Source organism: Fusarium poae, chromosome 4 (genome assembly GCF_019609905.1).
Source record: "Fusarium poae strain DAOMC 252244 chromosome 4, whole genome shotgun sequence".
Lineage (NCBI taxonomy): Eukaryota > Fungi > Ascomycota > Sordariomycetes > Hypocreales > Nectriaceae > Fusarium > Fusarium poae.
In genome coordinates, this window is record NC_058402.1 from 7,610,801 (window position 1) to 7,628,310 (window position 17,510).

Consider the following 17,510-nt stretch of genomic DNA (forward strand, 5'->3'; position numbering starts at 1 on the left):
GAGCGATTTCTAACACCAACCTCTCTACACGAGTAACCATGATGCAAAATTGAACATGATTTCTCATACTATATTCTAGAATTATATTCATTGCCAGACCAGGTCTATAGCTCCTCATGCCCCTTGACCTCCCAAGCACGCTGAGCCCTAAACTGCTCGGGGAACCACTTGGGAGTCTTTCCAGTAGTCATCATATCAACAAGTGCCTCAGCACTACGATACGCCCAAGCCATACCGTGACCATTCATACAAACAATAGCCCAGAGTCCATCCTCAGCAGGGACCTCACCAACCAAGGGAAATTCATCAGGTGTCTCGCAAACAATACCTACCCAGTCCTGGATAACAGTCGTCGACTCTCCCCAGTTCATGTACCCGTACACCGTACGCGCAGCGCCATGAAGAACAAGCGCGATTTGGTCGTTGATGGAGGTATCGTCGGAGATCCATCGCTCTCGTGTAGGAGACATTTGAGTTGAACCACCGATGACAACACTTCCTGCGTCTTTGGAACCAGGCGGACGAGCAGCGATGTAAACGTTACCGCTGTGAAGATCGCCCAAGCTGTTGCTTCGCTCAAAAACCTTATTGTCTGAGGTATCGGCCTCGGGTGTCACAGCAGCGACTTGGTTTCGGACAGGCATTGTGAAGTTTGTGCTTGCGATTCCTGGGTGAAGAGCGTTTGTGAAGCCGTTTGTTGCTAGCACAACATTCTTGCTCTTGACGGTACCTCGGTTTGTCTTGACTTCCCATTTGGCTCCATTTTTGCTCTTGCCTAGTTGGCTGAGGTTAAGAGCCATGGTGTTGGTTTGAAGGTTGAGTCCCTTGTTGAGACTGTACTCTAACATGGCACAGACGGTAAGGTATGGGTTTTGGGTGTGTGCTTTGAAGGTCACAGCGCCAACGATCTCAGGCCATTTCCAGTAATCGCGAGCGTCTTGACCCTTCATAATAGTCCTTTTGTTCTTGGGAACATCATTTGGTCGCTTCTCTTCCAGCTTGTGCTGAAACTCGATATTCTTGACCGCCGTTTCAAAAGAGTCCTTTGTCCAGTAAAGACTAGCAGTCTCGACGTCTGTAAAGTCGCTTGAGACATTATGAGTTTTCACAAACTCACGAACGTCGTTGACACAGTCTTGCTCCATGTTGCTGAGTCGTAGAGCATCATCCTCGCCGTATTCTTCCACCCAACTCTTAACACCATTGTAGTTGCCAGCCTTGCAATGCCCGCCGTTGCGACCAGATGCACCAGATGCTGCGGTACGAGCCTCAAGCATGAGAATTGACAGATCAGGATCACGGTCTAGGAGCTTGTGGGCCGTGGCAGCACCTGAGATGCCTGATCCAATGATGACATAGTCAAATACCTCAGATGTTGGTAGGTCCTTGGTTGTGCGGTGGTTGGCAATGCGGTGAGGAGGATCTTGCCAATAAGACTTTGTGGCATTTGGAAGAGGAAGACCGGGAATTTTAAGCTGAGGTTCATCCGAGTCCTCGCCTCTTGCGATGCGTGGTCTGGGTGCAACAGCTAGAGGATGGACTCCAGACACCAGAGTGAGACTGAGTGCTAACGACAAGGACTTCATGATGAACCTGGTGATAAGCTGAAAGAGAGAATAAGCTCAATGAGAAATAAAAAGACAGAGAAAACTGTAGATCTTTATAGCACCGACGTCGGAATGGTTTGCCGGCCGCAGTTTTGGGGCCGTAGTATAGATGGAGATGGTTTATCGGCCAACATTGAGTTCGTCTGAATTGACTCCGCTTGAGTAGACTCGATCAGGAAGGAGTTTATGCGATCAGCACAGAAGAGAGGCCACTATTATCGTGCGGGGTTGACGCTATCTTCCAAGGCTAGTGTAGTACTGCGGAGGCGACTGGGGTTGGAGATAGCAAAGGTTGGGACTATGAGGGTACATAAATAAACTGACTAAAAGCGTGGTTGAAAAATGATAAACTGACTAACTTATTTCGTATCTTATGCTCCCCAAGACAAGGATAACCCCAATTTGTTCATCAGTATCTTATTGGCCCAACTCCGAAAGCTGCTCCAGGGTGCTAAGTCCATGTTCGTTCTGAGGATACATGCTGTTGCCTTTCCTTTCCATGTAGTCTATTCATATATAGCTTGGTCCTAGGGATTCTTTGTCCGCATCAGACCTGAAAGCAGTCGTCTCGAGGGGCTGGGGTTAGATCTTTATGCCCTTCCATCGTGTTCCGAATCTTCTTATGGCTGTTGTAACATAATATTTGAGAATGCTGTGGTTCTGGAAAAGGTCTTTTAGGATCGTCAGCAAAATTAATCCGATATTTGGAAATAAAACTCACATAGTTTTAGCAAATGCATTAAAGATTCTACATAAGACGTTAAATTCTTCCATGGTTGCCAGTATGTCGGGTAACCACCGGCCTCAAGGTTGTCCATGGGGTTATCATCATAGCAGCCAAATGAACTAGAGTCAGCTCGTAAGGTGGGTAGTTTTCAATAAGTCGATTCTCAATCTCTATGGCATATTGACGACTTGTTTCAACTTCCTCGAAAAGTATGAATATCGTGAGCCTGATGTAGTCGGGTGTAGATTTGACTAAAACTTCCACGGCATCTCCACAAAAAGAGTCCTCGAGAAGATCGGGCGAACTAGGCCGCGATACACCCATCTTGAAAGCCGGACAGGCTAAGGAGTTCTGTGTATAATGTGATGGACGTTAAAGGCCAAAACGAAAAGGTTCAAGAAGACAAACGAGGTGCGGATGCCGGCTCCTCTTGTTGTCGGTTCAGAGTGATAAGGTAGAATTTCCACCGAGGCCTCAGGCAGTACTCTCTTGTAAACGCCGTATAAGGCGACGTGCATCCCTTCTTCCATCTGGTCCATAGCGTCGTACAACGGGTTCAGATACTCGTCGAGCTGGATCGCATATTCTTCCAACTGATCCACATATTCGTCCAACTGGTCTAGGTATTCGTCCATTTTGAAAGTCTTGGTAGATGAAAGAATGAAATTTGGGGAGATGGAAGGGATGAGATTTGGGAGATCATTGTTTGTTCTCTAGGCATCACTCATGATCTCTTTATACTTGTACCCTTATCTTTTAAACTTTGTGTTACCGTGTTGGCTGGACGTCTAGACAACAGGAATAAGATTTAACTTTGGTTTTTCTTTCTATGCACAGAAGACATTGAGCTAATCTGAGATATAATCTTTTTCGACAAGATGGCTTTGACAACATCTAGTGGGTCACAGAAAAAACAACCTCCTAGGTCTTAGATTACAAAAATAAAGAGTCTAAGGGCTACAGCCTGAGGGGCATAAAGTGGCTCACTAATTTCGTCCTTTATGCTTCCATCAGCCAATTTTTCTGGCACCTTGAGGGACATCAAGGCCGCTATTATCATACATGGTTAAAGGCTATTATATTCTAGGATTCTCAAATCATTTAAATTTAAAGAAGGACCAGCAGAGTATCTAAAAATGAAGAGCCTCAAAGTCTAATCTAAACAGCATGAATTAACTTACTTATTGCATCTCGTATGCTTACAAAAATAATTATGACCGTGGTTCAGTAGCAGATCGGTTTGTCAAAGTACCACGTGATATGTCCCTATTTTGAAAAGGTAACACAGTACTTGTTACCAGTTATGGCATCCTGACTCTATTATGTATCCTGAAAGTGGCCAAAGTTTCTGGTATTAATGTCACAGAACAGTACTAGGATTGCAAAATGGCGAAATACCCATCGGAATCAATTTAACTAGACTAATCATTCCTCTAATGCCTCTAAAGACAAGAATAGCCGCACTCTGATTCACTGAACGGTTTTGCTACCGAATCAAAACATTTCACGACTAGGTCTCGTAGATCCAGTGAATCACCCTTGACAGCCGCACTCTGATTCACTGAACGGTTTTGCTGACGAATGGAAACGTTTCACGGCTAGGTCTCATAGATTCAGTGAATCATCCTTGCCATGTCTCAGGCGTTTACTATGCTCAACTCTTACATATGCCTTCCTAGGACACTCCTCATTCTGTATCTGAGACTCGCCTAGCTGGTTGTTCGTCGCAAACGTAACTGGGCTGCGGTACATGAGCGACCCGGGTCACAACTAACAGTTTCCTCCTTGATGGATAACAACATCTCCTACTTGCGAGGAGACCGAGGGGAACGAGGGCTACCTCGACGTGACTCTGTCTGCAGTACTATTGCCTGGGGGGATCCGGGCTCCTGGCCCTGCTGGAGTTTCTCACTCCCTTTGTCAGGAGACGGGTCTCGGGAAGCGTCATCTCGGGTGGCGTCATCTCGGGTGGCGTCGCCTCGGCGTGGGCTTGTTCTTGCCCGTGAATCAAGAAGCTCAAGTCTCAACTTGCGTTTGGGCGAACTATCCTGACGGGGCCGATTCGTGATCATCCCTAATGGGATTGGTGACTGGAGCCTTTCGGCTGGCGACTGGCCTAGGGTGCGAGGGGGGCGGTCAGGGGTGCGAGGGGGAGGGGCCGGGGCCGGGGATAGAGAACGGTCCGGAGGGCGGGACGGAGAACGGTCCGGAGACCAGGCAGGACGGTCGGGGGAGCGTGGAGGAAGGCCAGGGGCGCCAGGAGCAGGAAGGCTAGGGGCGCCAGAAGGAAGGTTGGCCTTGTGGGATTGTTCCATAAGGTAACGCTGTGTTTGATCCTGCACCCACTGGTCCACTGAGGCCATTTGGCTGATCTCCTCCCTGTCATCGTCGTCGTCATGGGAGAGCTCCAACCATTCTGCAGCGCCACTCATGGCAGCAATCACACCCAACGTCCAGGAAAGATCCAACATGGCTTTACACTTGTGGGCGTCCTCAGAAGCCATTGTGACACGGACAACGTGGCCTGATATGAGCGGCACGTGGTTATTAACTCGTACCGCCGCGAACATGCCTTCCCCGTCCTCAACACGGGCAGGACTACGTTCGTTTTCAAACTGTCGCAGTCCCTCAATCATCTTGTCGAAATCGTTGCCATCACCCTGACTGGTTACGGCCTTGTTCGGATTGAGTTTCGTTCGATGTAGCCAGTTAAGTTGGATCAACACAGTGGCTTTTGTATCATCCTCGGGGAAAGGGTATTCAATCCCAAGACACTTCAATCCGATTGACGTATGGTCGAGATACCAGTGCTGCTGTTTATTGAGATACAGCATATTCCAGTGTTTATCTGTAGTACCGAGGTTGTTGTCATCAGCAAATAGCCCTTCGTACTTGGAAAAGGTCTCTTGGTCCATGAACGCCTGGGCGGCAGCGATGACTTTTTTCGTTAACAGGACGTGTTCCACCGAGTCATTCCATGTGCGTGGTATGATATGTGCCACATCACCCTGAGCCGTCTGTGTAAATATACACCGTTTCTTGTCGCGGTCGCGGCAGAGATCCTTTTGGTCTAGACCTCGATCATCAGGCGGGAAATATGGGTCATCCGGGTTCACACCTTTCTTGTTGGACCGAGACTTTCGAGATGATGCTGCCTGGGATCCAGGTTTTGTGCCTTTGGTCGTGCTCTTCTTGGTCGTGCTCTTCATGGTCGAATGGGGGTGGGATGAGATTTTATGCCGAATATCTTGAGACTGTTAGCAAGGGCGACTGGCCTCAAGGAATAAGCCTAACTTACATGTCTTCACCAAATCGGCTGCCATGGTCAGTCTGCTGGCCAGCTCGTTGACGGACGCTTGTCTGGGTGAGAGGTAACCATGGCGCTCAAGGTTTTCCAAAGGGGTCATCATAATTGCAGTTAAGTGGACAGACGTTAGCTTGAAATTTCTGTCGGCAATGAGAAGTCGTTTCTCAATCTGTACTGCGTAATCGCGACGCAGTTCCACTTCATGCGTGGGAATCATGGTAATTGGTTTGCGGTATTCAGGCTTGGCTGTCATTAGGGCCTTCACAGCATGGTAGAGCTCAGGCTGATCTTGTACGACGTCGCCACGCAAGAAGTCGTCCAAAATATCATGCATCTCGCGCACCTCCGGTGTATTGGGCCGCTGTGCGGTCATCTTGAAAGGTAGGAAGGCGTCGTAGTTGTTGTATAGACTGCTTGACCAAATACCTCGAAAAACGAAGGCCCCCGTTATCGGGATAACGTGGCTAATTGGGCCAATATCAGCTTCTGACAGTAGTAAAACCCTACCTGTTCAAGAGATAGTAGAAGGTTGAAGGTAAGACGGAAACAGAGATGAAAATTGAGGGAAGACGAAAACAGTGTGATGAGATTTAGTGCGCTGCTGCCTAGAGATGTAAAATGAATAAACATTATATGAACTCTGATGTAAAAACAAAAAAGTGACGGGTGTTTGCTATTTAGGTAGATAGGCACCTACCTAGGTAGGTAGCTAAAATTCACACCCATTAGTGGGGCAAAAGTGAATTCGGCATAATTGGCAGCTGCCACAGATACCATCAGAAGCTACTTGCCCGACCTTATTTTACCAAATATTACCAGACGTAAAGTCTCTCTATTAACAACAACAACAAACATACAGGCCTTTTTATACACTTTTAGCTACAGATATCTTATAGCTGGGCAGATATCCTAGAAAGGAACCTCCCAATGCAGGTAGCCGTCAAAAGGTATAAAGGCCAGGCTTCTCAAGGTCTAAGGGCACGCTTATTATCTCTCCTCGGGGTATTAGAAAAATTAGCCGCTGGGTGCATAAGAGACGAAATTAATAGAACACTTTATGCTCTTTAGACTATATTTCTTATGCTACTTATTTTTGTACCCTAAGATTCATAAGGTCATTTCTTCTGCTACCCACTAGCTCTTTCGACCATGAACAAATATCAAATATCAAACCTGTACAGGCATAAGCTCGGGTTGCGTAATAACCCTCACTCTAAAACAAGCACCTCTACAATTCATGATCCAAATAAAGTACTTGTCGAACCTTCTCCATTTAATCAACACAATCACTCATAGTTTGTTACATACAACAGTCACGATGGAAACTTAAATCACTTTTGTAAGTAGTCTTTTACCTAAAGGTATACTGAATTTTTTGTCTGATGTCCTCCAAACCCTACATGTTGGTCATTGCTACAACATTCCAACAAACTCTCCAATCAATTCTCCCTCTTGAGGTCAACCCTATATCCCACAAGCTCAAGCTTCTCAGCCCGCCTTTGACTTCCCTCCCCAGTCTCTGTAAACACAAAGTGCTCATGCGACAAAAGCTGGTACACAATCCGATCCAAAGAAGCCCACGTATTACAACTAGCCTCAGGCCAGACAAACAATGAATTTGTCTCAGCTACGTCCTCTGCCGTACCTTGTGTAAACATCATCCGCCATGAAGTCTCACTATCACTCTTGAGACTTGTCGGATACAAACGGAATCGAACAAGTCCTTCAGGTGTGGGGAATACTGGTGGGATGGCAAAGCTGAGATATGTGGCCGCGATATCAACGCCTCGGACTGTCCAGTTTGTAATGCTGAATCCAGGCTCATCATCAACGGACAGAGTGAGAGATGAGTTGGTCTTAGCGTCGGAGTATGTACCCCCGTACTTATCCTCTGCTTCGTCTTTGCCAGCTTGTTCAATAGCAGGGAGAAGTTCCTGGACAATGGCTGAGAACCAGATTTGAAGACTCCCGCCGTTAACTTCATCTGGTGGACCTGCATCGAGAAGGCTGATGGTCAAGTTATAGTCGGGAATCAAGACCATGAGGGAGTGGTAGGTAGTGATATCTCCAGCTTTGGTGTAAAATTCAATAAGGCGGCCATCTTTGGTGACGTTATTGGAGCGGAATATCTCCCATGGCTCACCAAGAAGTATACCTGTTGAGGAAGTACTAGTAGCCGGCTTTATCCACTTTCTTGTTTGTGCAGGACTAAGTAGCTCGTAGCGCAAGATTGCATCCCCAAACGCCATTATATCATTCAGAGAAGAGTAGTAAACTCCAGCACTGAGACAAATTAGTAACCAACACCCAGTTTGTGAGCAAATACTTACGGATTTCCATAACCAAGTGTCGCGTTCCACCACTCGTCACCGGGCGGAATAAAGCCCAACGAATCATCAGGAGTTTCCTCAAATGTATGCTCCATACCAACAGGATCCCATATGTGTTTCTTGATGTACTCTCCAGAAGGCATGCCGCTAACTCTTTCGATAATCCATCCCATTAAAGCAAACCCGATATTTGAGTAGACTGGGTTTGCTTCAAATGGGGCATATACGGGAGGTCTCTCGCCAAAGCGGTCAAAGAAGTCTACAAAACATTAGTCAATTGTCGGTAACAAAATTGTTGACATACCTTTCTTTGTGCATGGCGGAAGACCAAGAAGTCCAGAACAGTTAAGGCTCTTGGATACATCAGGAGGAGGGAAACCAAGCTGCGTCCAATCTCCATAAGGCTGGACGTCAGCCAACACTAGCAAAGTCAGTAAATTTGATTGTTCATGAGACGGATATACTCACAATCAGCCGGTATTCCGGCAAGATGCGAAGATAACGACCCAACAGTAATCTCATCCCAATCTACAGCCCAAACCGCATCATTCTTTCTCGCATCTTTATTCAAAGCTCGGAGCTCAGGCAGATACTTGGTGACACGGTCATCAAAGTTGACCTTGTGTGTTTTCAACAACGCAAGGACAGGAAACAGCTTTGACAAACTTGCCATGCGAAAGACAGTATCAGAATCTACCTCGTCGACTCCACGAGGGTCGACGTTGGGAGGTGTACTGGCGAATTCAAACATGTAGTCATCTTCGTTGGCAGATTTGATAGCAACTACCACTGAAGAGTTTACAAGACCGGATGTTTCAGACTCAAAGAGGTCTTGAATGTTTTTTATGGCGGTTTTGACGGAGGAGTGAGTGCTGGGTCGAAGAGGAGGTGGAAGAACTGGCCCGAGTGGTGGACAGTGGCCTCCTCGGGCAGCCAAGGCTGTTCCCACGAATAGAGAAAAATAGACATAATGCTTCAGAGTCTTCATCTCGGTTTGATGATTTAATAGGCTACTCAGCTCAGATTCCAAGTGAGCAAAGGAATATTGGGAACTCTTATACCCTTCAACACCGGCTCACGGGAACTCAATTACCCCGTAAAAACCGAACATCAAATCGATGATTCAATTTCCTGCTTACTTCTACACACTTCAAGTCATGAGGATCACACTCGTAAGCTTATGGCTTGCCATGAAATCACATATCCAGAGTAAACCCACCGAATTGAGACAGATTTGGTAAGATTCGTGACTGATTGTCTTAGGCTAATGCAAGCCTCATAGACGAATCACTCTTTTTCGAGTTAGATACTCTTTGGAATTGGCTGAGCGTTTGAGACATTTCGTCCGTGAGATTTTTGTTATTTCCGTTGTGGGATGTAAGCTTAAATCGAGGTTGGGTCCTTAGGCTTGGACCTATACGCAAGACTGCCACGCAATAAACAAAGCCACTTCGAAGCGATGATCTTGACGTATGGGGTAGCTTACCAGTGCAGTAGTTTCCTGCTTGTTCCCGTGCCGTCCGACGACTCAGAGAGTGATCATCATCCACCATCTTGGCAATAATGTCAGCTGTGCGGGTTGATGACTTTGCTGACCACCTTTTCTACCGAACGGAAATTCCAGGAACCCGTCCCGGTGTGTCTTGCGATTGGAGATGAACAGATTTGACAGAATCTGCTTTGTAATAGCTTCGTTTAGAGTATGGGATGTCAGCTAAGGTATGATGATATGTAGGTAGACCACTGCTTTGGTACTGTCTGATTAAGCCGTGATGTGATGTCATATCTTCAGAAGTTGGGAACATGTTGAGAGAAACAAGGCTAAGAAGCATACTGCACAAATGGTATCATTAAGTCATAACGCTAAAAACACAATCGCATATCTATCACGGCCAGTAAACATCAAGAGTGTCAACCGGCGAGCCACCCTCAGTTATACCTCCACCAGGAAGATAAATGCCTCCCTTGACAGCAACAGCCTGTCCTCCATGTCTTGGCAAAGCCATCTTTCCCAGCTCTTCCCACATCTCAGTCTCTGTATCAAAAACCTCAATCTGATCAAAAATCCCCTCTGAGTCGGGTTCAGTGTTCCCCTCTCCGCCAAGAACGTAGATCTGTTTGCCGACAGTGCCTGATACGACACCGCCTCGGGGTGTGGGCATCTTTGCGTCGCTGACTGTCCAGCCTTGCTCGAGATTATCAAGGTCGAGAATAAAAACTGTATCTTTTACGTTGCGCTGACCGCGGAGACGACCGCCCAGAACATAAATTTTGTTTCCCACAACTGAAGAAGTTGCGTGGTCGCGACCTTCGGGGAGGGTTCGTGCAGCTTCTGGGAGATCAATCCACTTTGAAGTCTTGGTATCGAAAGCTGAGACAAAGTCGACAGTGTCTTGTTCTCCGCCGGGACCAGTCGGTTCCAGTGTTCGCATTCCACCAGCTAGATAGATAATGCTTCCGTAGACACCCACAGCAGCGCTCCCTCTTTCTTGGTCGTCTGGAATGGACGCCAATTCTGACCATTCATCAAGATCGGGATTGTATACCCACGATTCTGGGAATGCTCGCCATGCGCCGTCGTCAATATCTGATAGACCACCCAATAAATAAATCTTGCCGTTGACGGCGGCGACGTTGGGGTGGTTGACTTTGACGGGTGCTTCTGTAACGTATCGTCGCCATGAATTGGAGCGGGTGTTGTAGAATTGCATAAGCGCTGTAGTTTGGAAACCATCAGCCTCTCGATTGGGGACGATTCCACCAATAATGGCTACTGTCTTGTCTGAAAGGGCGACGACGCCATGTTCTTGTCGCGGGGCAATTGGTATCGACTCGAGAGTTTTCCAGGTATTTGCGCCCTGAGGAACGACGCTGGCCAGAGCAGAGGTCGCTAAAGAGAGGAGCGATATAGGGAAGATCATGATGAATGACGTGTGAGTGAAAAAGGGTTGAACGAAATGGAAACAGAAAAGGTAACCCAAGATCTTAAGTAGGAAATCGCGGAGCTTGGCATTGAGTTTATGTTTTCGTCATGGAATTGTGGCTTCTGGTGAATATACCTTGCAACAGCTCTTGGCAAACATCATTCTCACACACTTTTGAAGCACGGAGTGTCTCCAGGTCCAGGAACAGGGACAGGAATAAACTTTAGCGCTGTGATCCGGGGTACAGTGACGCGTTAACAATAAGCAAGGGTGACTAGCTGGAATGAAATTAATAGCCTATTTCCAGGGCGACAAATAAACCTTTGATTGACCCACGTGTTGATTTCTGCTTTTATCTCTATTGCACGTGCTGTAATTATTCGATATCTAAACTACCTACGATGCAACCTAATTAAATATCTCATTTGATTTGTAGCTACACTCTTATCAATACTGACTCGCAAAAAATCATTGTTATTTGTAGCCAACAACCTTGGATCCTACCGTACGCGCAACTCAAAAAGATCATCTCTGCGCACAGATAAACGTCATCATCCAACGCGCAATGCATTAACCATCTATCGGAAACTTGATGTTGTCATTGGTAGCCAATTGAGGCTGTAGTATCTACAAAAGCAGTAGCGCTTATGAGCCAAGAACGACAGCATATCTGCTTGCGTCAACTGTCAAAGCCACCATGACAAAAAGACAAAAAGAAAGCTGACAAGACTGGGATTCGAACCCAGGCCCCTTTCGAGACTGCGAATCGTTGCTAGTTCGTATAGAACCTGAACACAGCGCCTTAGACCGCTCGGCCATCTTGCCTTTGATTGGATACTGAAGAGAATCGCAAGGAAGCTCTAGGTTGCTGGAGTGTACACGAGGCGAAACAAAATCAAGCAGTTAATCGTACTTCAAACTGTGCCTCTTGATGTTTCATTCCATTCAAAACACAAAAGTTTATGTCCATTATGCTTCTTGTTATCCGGGGTTATCTTCTTGGCGGAAACGACGAGCTGCTACCCTGAATCTGAAACATGGAGAGATCCTTGACAAAAAGACAGGATGAAACAGTCCAGGGTATGAAGCCTTGTTTTTAATTTCTCAGCACAAATGGACATGTTAATCTTCAATTGATCATATCTCATGCGTATGTTGATTAATATCAAGTCGAGAAACCTCCAGAATTGACCTGTCGAGGTTCTCCAGCAGCCTCAAACGTCCCATTCGTCAATCTTCTCAAAGCCTGAGCTGTACTCTGCGTCTGCACCCAAGTAACGTTATTCCCAATCTCCTTCAGATACGCAACCGTAGAATTATCAAAGGCGTACTCAAAGGTGACTTGTCGCGGAACAAGCTGGTCATGTAATCTGGGAGCTGCGAGTGCTTCGGCCACAGTCATGTTTTTGTCAATAGCATTGAGAACAACTTGTGCTGTTGCAGTAATAATTCGACTACCTCCAGCAGATCCTGTGACGAGAGACACTTTTCCGTGTGCATCTTCAACAATGGTTGTGCTAATACTAGAAAGAGGGCGTTTTCCGGGTCGGATAAAGTTTGCTTCGCTCGGGATGAAGCCGAATTGGTTGGATTCTCCTGGGATGCTGAAATCGTTCATCTCGTTGTTCATGATTATACCTGTCTCTGGGACAATGACTTTGGAGCCAAAGTTGAGGTTGACGGTAGTGGTGAGGGAGATGGCCAAGCCGGATGAGTCCATGGCGACGAGGTGAGATGTTCCGGGCGTTTCCAGACTCTCCAGTCCTTTGGGGTCGTACTCTTTCAAGTCAAGAGCCCGACCATCCAACTTTGCTCTGATTTCCTGGGCTGTCTTGCTGGAGTACATATTTTGCTGATACTCTGTCAAACCATCAACAAAACTCGGGTCACCCAGGTTTGTACGCATGCCGTAACTGAACTTGAACGCTTCATCAGTATAGTAAGCTGTATCGTTGACTCGACTTGGATCTCCGAGGAAGTCATATCCGTCCAGAATGTTCAGTGCAGCTGCGACTACCGCACCACTTGAAGGAGCCGAGCCACTAGTGACTTTTCCTCCTTTGTAATTAATCTGCGAAGGCTGACGAATAGCGACAGAATAATTCTTGAGATCATCCATTGTCATGATACCTTTTTCCCGCTTCAAAGTTCGAATAGTCGCCTCGGCAATTGCGCCTTGATAAAAAACATCTGGTCCTCCAGACGCGATTGATTCCAAGGTATCCGCAAATCTTTTTCGTGTTAGCTTCTCGCCGAATTTAAGAAGTCTGCCAGAAGGTGCGAAATCAATTGCCCAAGCTGGGTCGTTGAGAAGGAAGCTCTCATTCTCGTATTTGGTGTAGGTCATTCCCATAAACTTGAGGGTGTCGTTGTTGACTGGGAAGCCGTAGCGTGCGACCTTGACAGCTGGCTGTACGAGCTGAGACCAGGGTAGACTGCCGTATTTTTCGTGAAGATGTTGGAGACCTCTCAACTCTCCCGGGACACCGCTGAGATATTGTTAGATACTGAGCATTGGTAAAATGGGGTTGACATACCTTGCTTTGCCGCCAGATATACTCTCGTTCACATTATTCTTGAACATGTTTTCCGAAGCAGCCGCAGGTGCTGTTTCACGAAAATCAACGAATTCGTACGCATTTGATCCATTCGTCTTATTTGGCTTATGGATGAGCATAAATCCTCCTCCACCAATTCCAGAATGATACATGCCTTGAGAAGTCAGTACAAATGATCGCGATTCTTCTGGATTCGCTTACCAACTGTCCCAACGCAAAGAACCGTTGCTACCATTGCATCTGCCGCGTTACCGCCATCCCGTAGAATATTGACTCCAATGGTACTGCATATCTCACTCTCGCTAGCAACAGCGCCCAGATTATTAGAGAATTGCCTAGATTGCAAAGGTTGCATAAGAGGAGGATATTGAGTTTCGCATGGCTGTGAACGAGTGATTTGTGGAAGCAAGCTGAGCAAAGCAGTCAAGACCTTTACTTGCCCCATTTTGACTCAGTGTGTCAAGTGTGGTTGTTAGAGAGGAAGAAGCTAGAGAGGAAGGCGATCGTGTGCCTTTTAATACCCCAAAGCAAAGTCGTGTCAACTCCACCAACTACTACAAACAGCATGTCGATACGATCCTAGCCTCATTATAAATATTTAATACCTTCCAACCAATTATCGACAAGGTTAAAGCTGAGAAACAATTAGCAATAAGCATCATCGTTAGCGATAAAGGCGCGGGGTAACATTATACTCTGGTAGCTGCAGTACAAGCTAAAACCTATCAAGTAGTGATCAGCAATCTCCAACCTTGGTTCATTAACCAGCTTCCTAATCCAGAAGAACCACGATAGTGAATTTGAATTTGGGCTTGTACTGTTTCTTTTCTCACTCGCTGACCAGCCGGTCAGTTATGGCGTGCGACTATTCGTGTATGACGCATCGAATGAGATTTTGAATATATAATTGAAACTTGACAGGATGACCGAGTTGAGTTGTCTCGTCGCTTGGTATTTAGGCATCTGACTGCCCCAAATCGTAGGACAACTCTTAGCAGGGTTGACCAGAAAGGATCCTGCCATGAGGTAACTCGCTCGGTACACTCGGCATGTCACAAAAGTGTCACAAAAAGGTTCAGTACATCCGTTAGCCATACGTCTTGAGGATGTCTTATTTCCTGACTAAGAATTCTTCTCTTGTCGTACAATTGTCATACGCGCGGTGCAGATCCTTAACTTGGCGGATGGTGGAGTATCTGTGCTAGCTATGTACTGGTCGTGTACAGTTTGGACTCGATTACTTAAACACCATAATATTCGATATACAGAGTATTGTTTGCAGCTCAGTGGTTTATAATTAGGAAGGTCTCCTCACGATAGATTAAGTCATTGACGACTTTGGACGTTGAATCTGATAGTGGGTATAGGATACCTATTTCAAGTTCACCTTTGGTAAGGGCAGAGTAAAAATCAGTGTAGCGCAATTTGGTTCTATATAAACATTATGTTTCTTCCATAGCTTCCCGGAGGATCCATAGAATTCCATTTAACGAATCTTGGAGCAGGTCTAGATTCGTACCCGCGGCATCTCCTCGCAACCCGCCTTTCATCGTCGATCCTTTTTCAGCCTCAAATCTGCTCCACAAGGAATAGTCAATTCCCAGCGTGTTGGTACGGATGGCAAGACGGAAATATCAACTGAGGTACTCTGTACAAAGTTAGGAAACAGATGCGAACTCTTGAAGCTGAGAGCTGTCATCTGCTAGGAAACGTGATATCATTCCACGGGAACGGTACGCTATAATGATTAACTGGTCTGGAACTGGTCCTAACTGTTTCGAGACCACTTTGACGCATATGGCCTGATTGTTGAGATCTAGTGATTTGATAGTGCGAGCCTGTCTTGCATGACTCGCTGATATTATTGATCGCTAAGCCCTCCACGTACTAGAGCCTTTATAGTGTGACAGAAATACAAGTCTATAACTTGAGGTGTGTGTTTTTGTCAACCAAGGTCAAAGCAGTTCTCATGATTAGCAATTGGTATGCAGCAACCCGCAAAACCGTGCTATGCCATCAATATTAGATTTACATTTCGACCACTAAGAGTGCTCTCATGACTCGGCGAGGCCGGTGTAAAAAGCAATAAGGTGATTGTTTCCCTCCCGTTGTTACTTCTGTTCAACCCTGTCAATATCATGGCGATGCAGTGATATCTCAGCTCAATAGGTATGCGTCTGTTGCTGTTGCTGGCTACGTGGGCTTGTCTCGTATGCCAAGTGTGTTCTATTGATGTGTCAGACTTTCTTAGTCAAGTTCCCCAGTGCGCGGTACGTCGGTTAATTCCTCATGACCAAGTCTCAATGCTGATCTTGTCTCTAGACGAACTGCCTCACTGACCTAGCATTGAAATCTTCTTGCGGGTTCGACATTACATGTCTCTGTGCCGACTTAGCACTTCAGAGCAAGGCATCCAACTGTGTTCAGAAAGCATGTCTTCCCAGAGACTCTTTGGGTAAGTAACAAGATTGAATATCACAGAAACATACTAATTTTTGCAGCATTGTTGAACGTCACCTCATTGGCATGCCAAGTTCCTATACGGGATAAGCATGAGCAGTTTGACATAGTGGTCATTACCCTGACTGTAGTCAGCTCTATCACAGTAGGGCTTCGGCTATTCCAAAGAATGCAATTTGACGTGAATATACGACCGGATGATTACCTCCTTGTAGCCTGTTTTGTGGCTGCTCTCGCAGATACTATCATCTCTGTTCATGGTCTTTCCAGAAATGGTCTTGGTCAAGATGCATGGCGTTTCAGCCCTGAGACGCTCACGACCTTTCTTTGCTACCTCTTCATCGGCCAAGTTCTCTACGCAACAGTCATGTTTGCCACCAAAATATGCGTGGCGTTGCTGTTTCTCCGCATCTTTCCAGTCGCCATGGTCCAGAGATTACTGTGGGCAACGATTGGCGTGTGCGCTTTGAGCTTGGTTCTGTTTGATGTTTTGGCTATTGTTCAATGCCAGCCTATCAGCTTATTCTGGACCGGCTGGGACCAGCTACATGAAGGTCATTGCCTCGAAATGCAGCCACTGGCATATTCAATTGCAGGCATAGGCATTGTCCTAGATGTTTGGATGCTGGCAATTCCTATATGGCAGCTTATGCTTCTGCAAATGAAGTGGCAGAGAAAGGTGGCTGTAGCTCTAATGCTCTTTGTTGGTACTTTGTGAGTCTGTTTCTGCGATTGCTATGTTTCTTAACTAATCAAACAAGTGTTACTATTGTGAGTGTTCTCCGTCTGCGTTATCTGGTTACTTTTGGAAGTACAAAAAACCCAACCTGTAAGTCGAACCACCATAGGCTCTCATGCTACCAATATTTAACACATCACAGGGGATAGTTTCAGCCCATGCTACTGGTCCGCGATCGAAGTCAACGTTGGGATCTGGTGTGCCTGTATGCCGGATCTTCGACTCCTTCTACTCAAGACCTTCCCGATACTGAGAAGCAACACTAGCGCGAGTAGAGGAGCCCAGCGAGGATCTGCCCCTCAGCAAGTGCAAAGTAGTTCTGGTGACCAAATTGACAGGTCCATCTACCGAAAAAATGCTATTCAGATCCAACGGGAAGCGTCGTCGAGTGAGACCGAGTTGGTCGAGATGGGCAAATTTAGGAATGGCGGTAATGGTGGTGTCAGGAATCACAGTCGAGACGATGGAAGCTTTGTATAGATGAATACCCTCAAGTACATGGTACCCAATTAGATACAAGAAGTTAGTTTTGCCTCAGATCGCTTGTCATAGTGAGCATTGCCCCAATAGTAACCAAGGCAGCTACAGCAGCGAGATTTTATCTCCCATATTCTCCTGTTATAACAGCCTAATATAGAAGCTGAAAATTGACTTGGAGTATTTCCCTTCTTGCTCATCGTCCTGAGCAGTTGCTGCTTTAACCTGAGCAGAGCCTGAGCAATCCTGAGCGCATCCTGAGCATCCAAAGTCTCGGGTGTACCAACGAATCAACGATCAACATCCAAGGTTCACTTTTCAGACCCCTGTCTCAGAGGACGAAATACTCCCCTCAGGATATCAGAAGAATTGACCGCTGGA

At 46.4% G+C, this 17,510-nt stretch overlaps 7 protein-coding genes and 1 non-coding gene across 8 annotated transcripts; 1 reads left to right on the forward strand and 7 right to left on the reverse strand.

The window, feature by feature from the left end:
* Positions 1-104: 104 nt before the first annotated feature.
* FPOAC1_012569 (uncharacterized protein) lies at positions 105-1,586 on the reverse strand (the record flags this gene model as incomplete). The annotated part of the gene is made up of 1 exon (XM_044856921.1): positions 105-1,586. One exon carries the CDS (start codon positions 1,584-1,586, stop codon positions 105-107), a length of 1,482 nt encoding a protein of 493 aa, XP_044704234.1.
* A 1,089-nt stretch (positions 1,587-2,675) lies between these two features.
* On the reverse strand, positions 2,676-2,969 carry FPOAC1_012570 (uncharacterized protein; the record flags this gene model as incomplete). Its single annotated transcript, XM_044856922.1, has 1 exon — positions 2,676-2,969. The coding sequence occupies one exon, from the start codon at positions 2,967-2,969 to the stop codon at positions 2,676-2,678; it is 294 nt and encodes a 97-aa protein (XP_044704235.1).
* Positions 2,970-4,139: 1,170 nt separating this feature from the next.
* On the reverse strand, positions 4,140-6,014 carry FPOAC1_012571 (uncharacterized protein; the record flags this gene model as incomplete). The annotated part of the gene is made up of 2 exons (XM_044856923.1): positions 4,140-5,581; positions 5,633-6,014. 2 exons carry the CDS (start codon positions 6,012-6,014, stop codon positions 4,140-4,142), a joined length of 1,824 nt encoding a protein of 607 aa, XP_044704236.1.
* A 1,066-nt stretch (positions 6,015-7,080) lies between these two features.
* Positions 7,081-8,959, reverse strand: FPOAC1_012572 (uncharacterized protein; the record flags this gene model as incomplete). Its single annotated transcript, XM_044856924.1, has 4 exons — positions 7,081-7,924; positions 7,972-8,230; positions 8,276-8,392; positions 8,440-8,959. 4 exons carry the CDS (start codon positions 8,957-8,959, stop codon positions 7,081-7,083), a joined length of 1,740 nt encoding a protein of 579 aa, XP_044704237.1.
* An 898-nt stretch (positions 8,960-9,857) lies between these two features.
* Positions 9,858-10,892, reverse strand: FPOAC1_012573 (uncharacterized protein; the record flags this gene model as incomplete). Its single annotated transcript, XM_044856925.1, has 1 exon — positions 9,858-10,892. One exon carries the CDS (start codon positions 10,890-10,892, stop codon positions 9,858-9,860), a length of 1,035 nt encoding a protein of 344 aa, XP_044704238.1.
* A 724-nt stretch (positions 10,893-11,616) lies between these two features.
* On the reverse strand, positions 11,617-11,720 carry FPOAC1_012574. Its single transcript has one exon. It is a non-coding gene; the product is annotated as a tRNA-Leu (tRNA).
* Positions 11,721-12,060: 340 nt separating this feature from the next.
* FPOAC1_012575 (uncharacterized protein) lies at positions 12,061-13,898 on the reverse strand (the record flags this gene model as incomplete). The annotated part of the gene is made up of 3 exons (XM_044856926.1): positions 12,061-13,384; positions 13,433-13,607; positions 13,655-13,898. The coding sequence occupies 3 exons, from the start codon at positions 13,896-13,898 to the stop codon at positions 12,061-12,063; spliced, it is 1,743 nt and encodes a 580-aa protein (XP_044704239.1).
* A 2,184-nt stretch (positions 13,899-16,082) lies between these two features.
* Positions 16,083-17,132, forward strand: FPOAC1_012576 (uncharacterized protein; the record flags this gene model as incomplete). Its single annotated transcript, XM_044856927.1, has 3 exons — positions 16,083-16,627; positions 16,675-16,742; positions 16,795-17,132. The coding sequence occupies 3 exons, from the start codon at positions 16,083-16,085 to the stop codon at positions 17,130-17,132; spliced, it is 951 nt and encodes a 316-aa protein (XP_044704240.1).
* Positions 17,133-17,510: the final 378 nt, after the last annotated feature.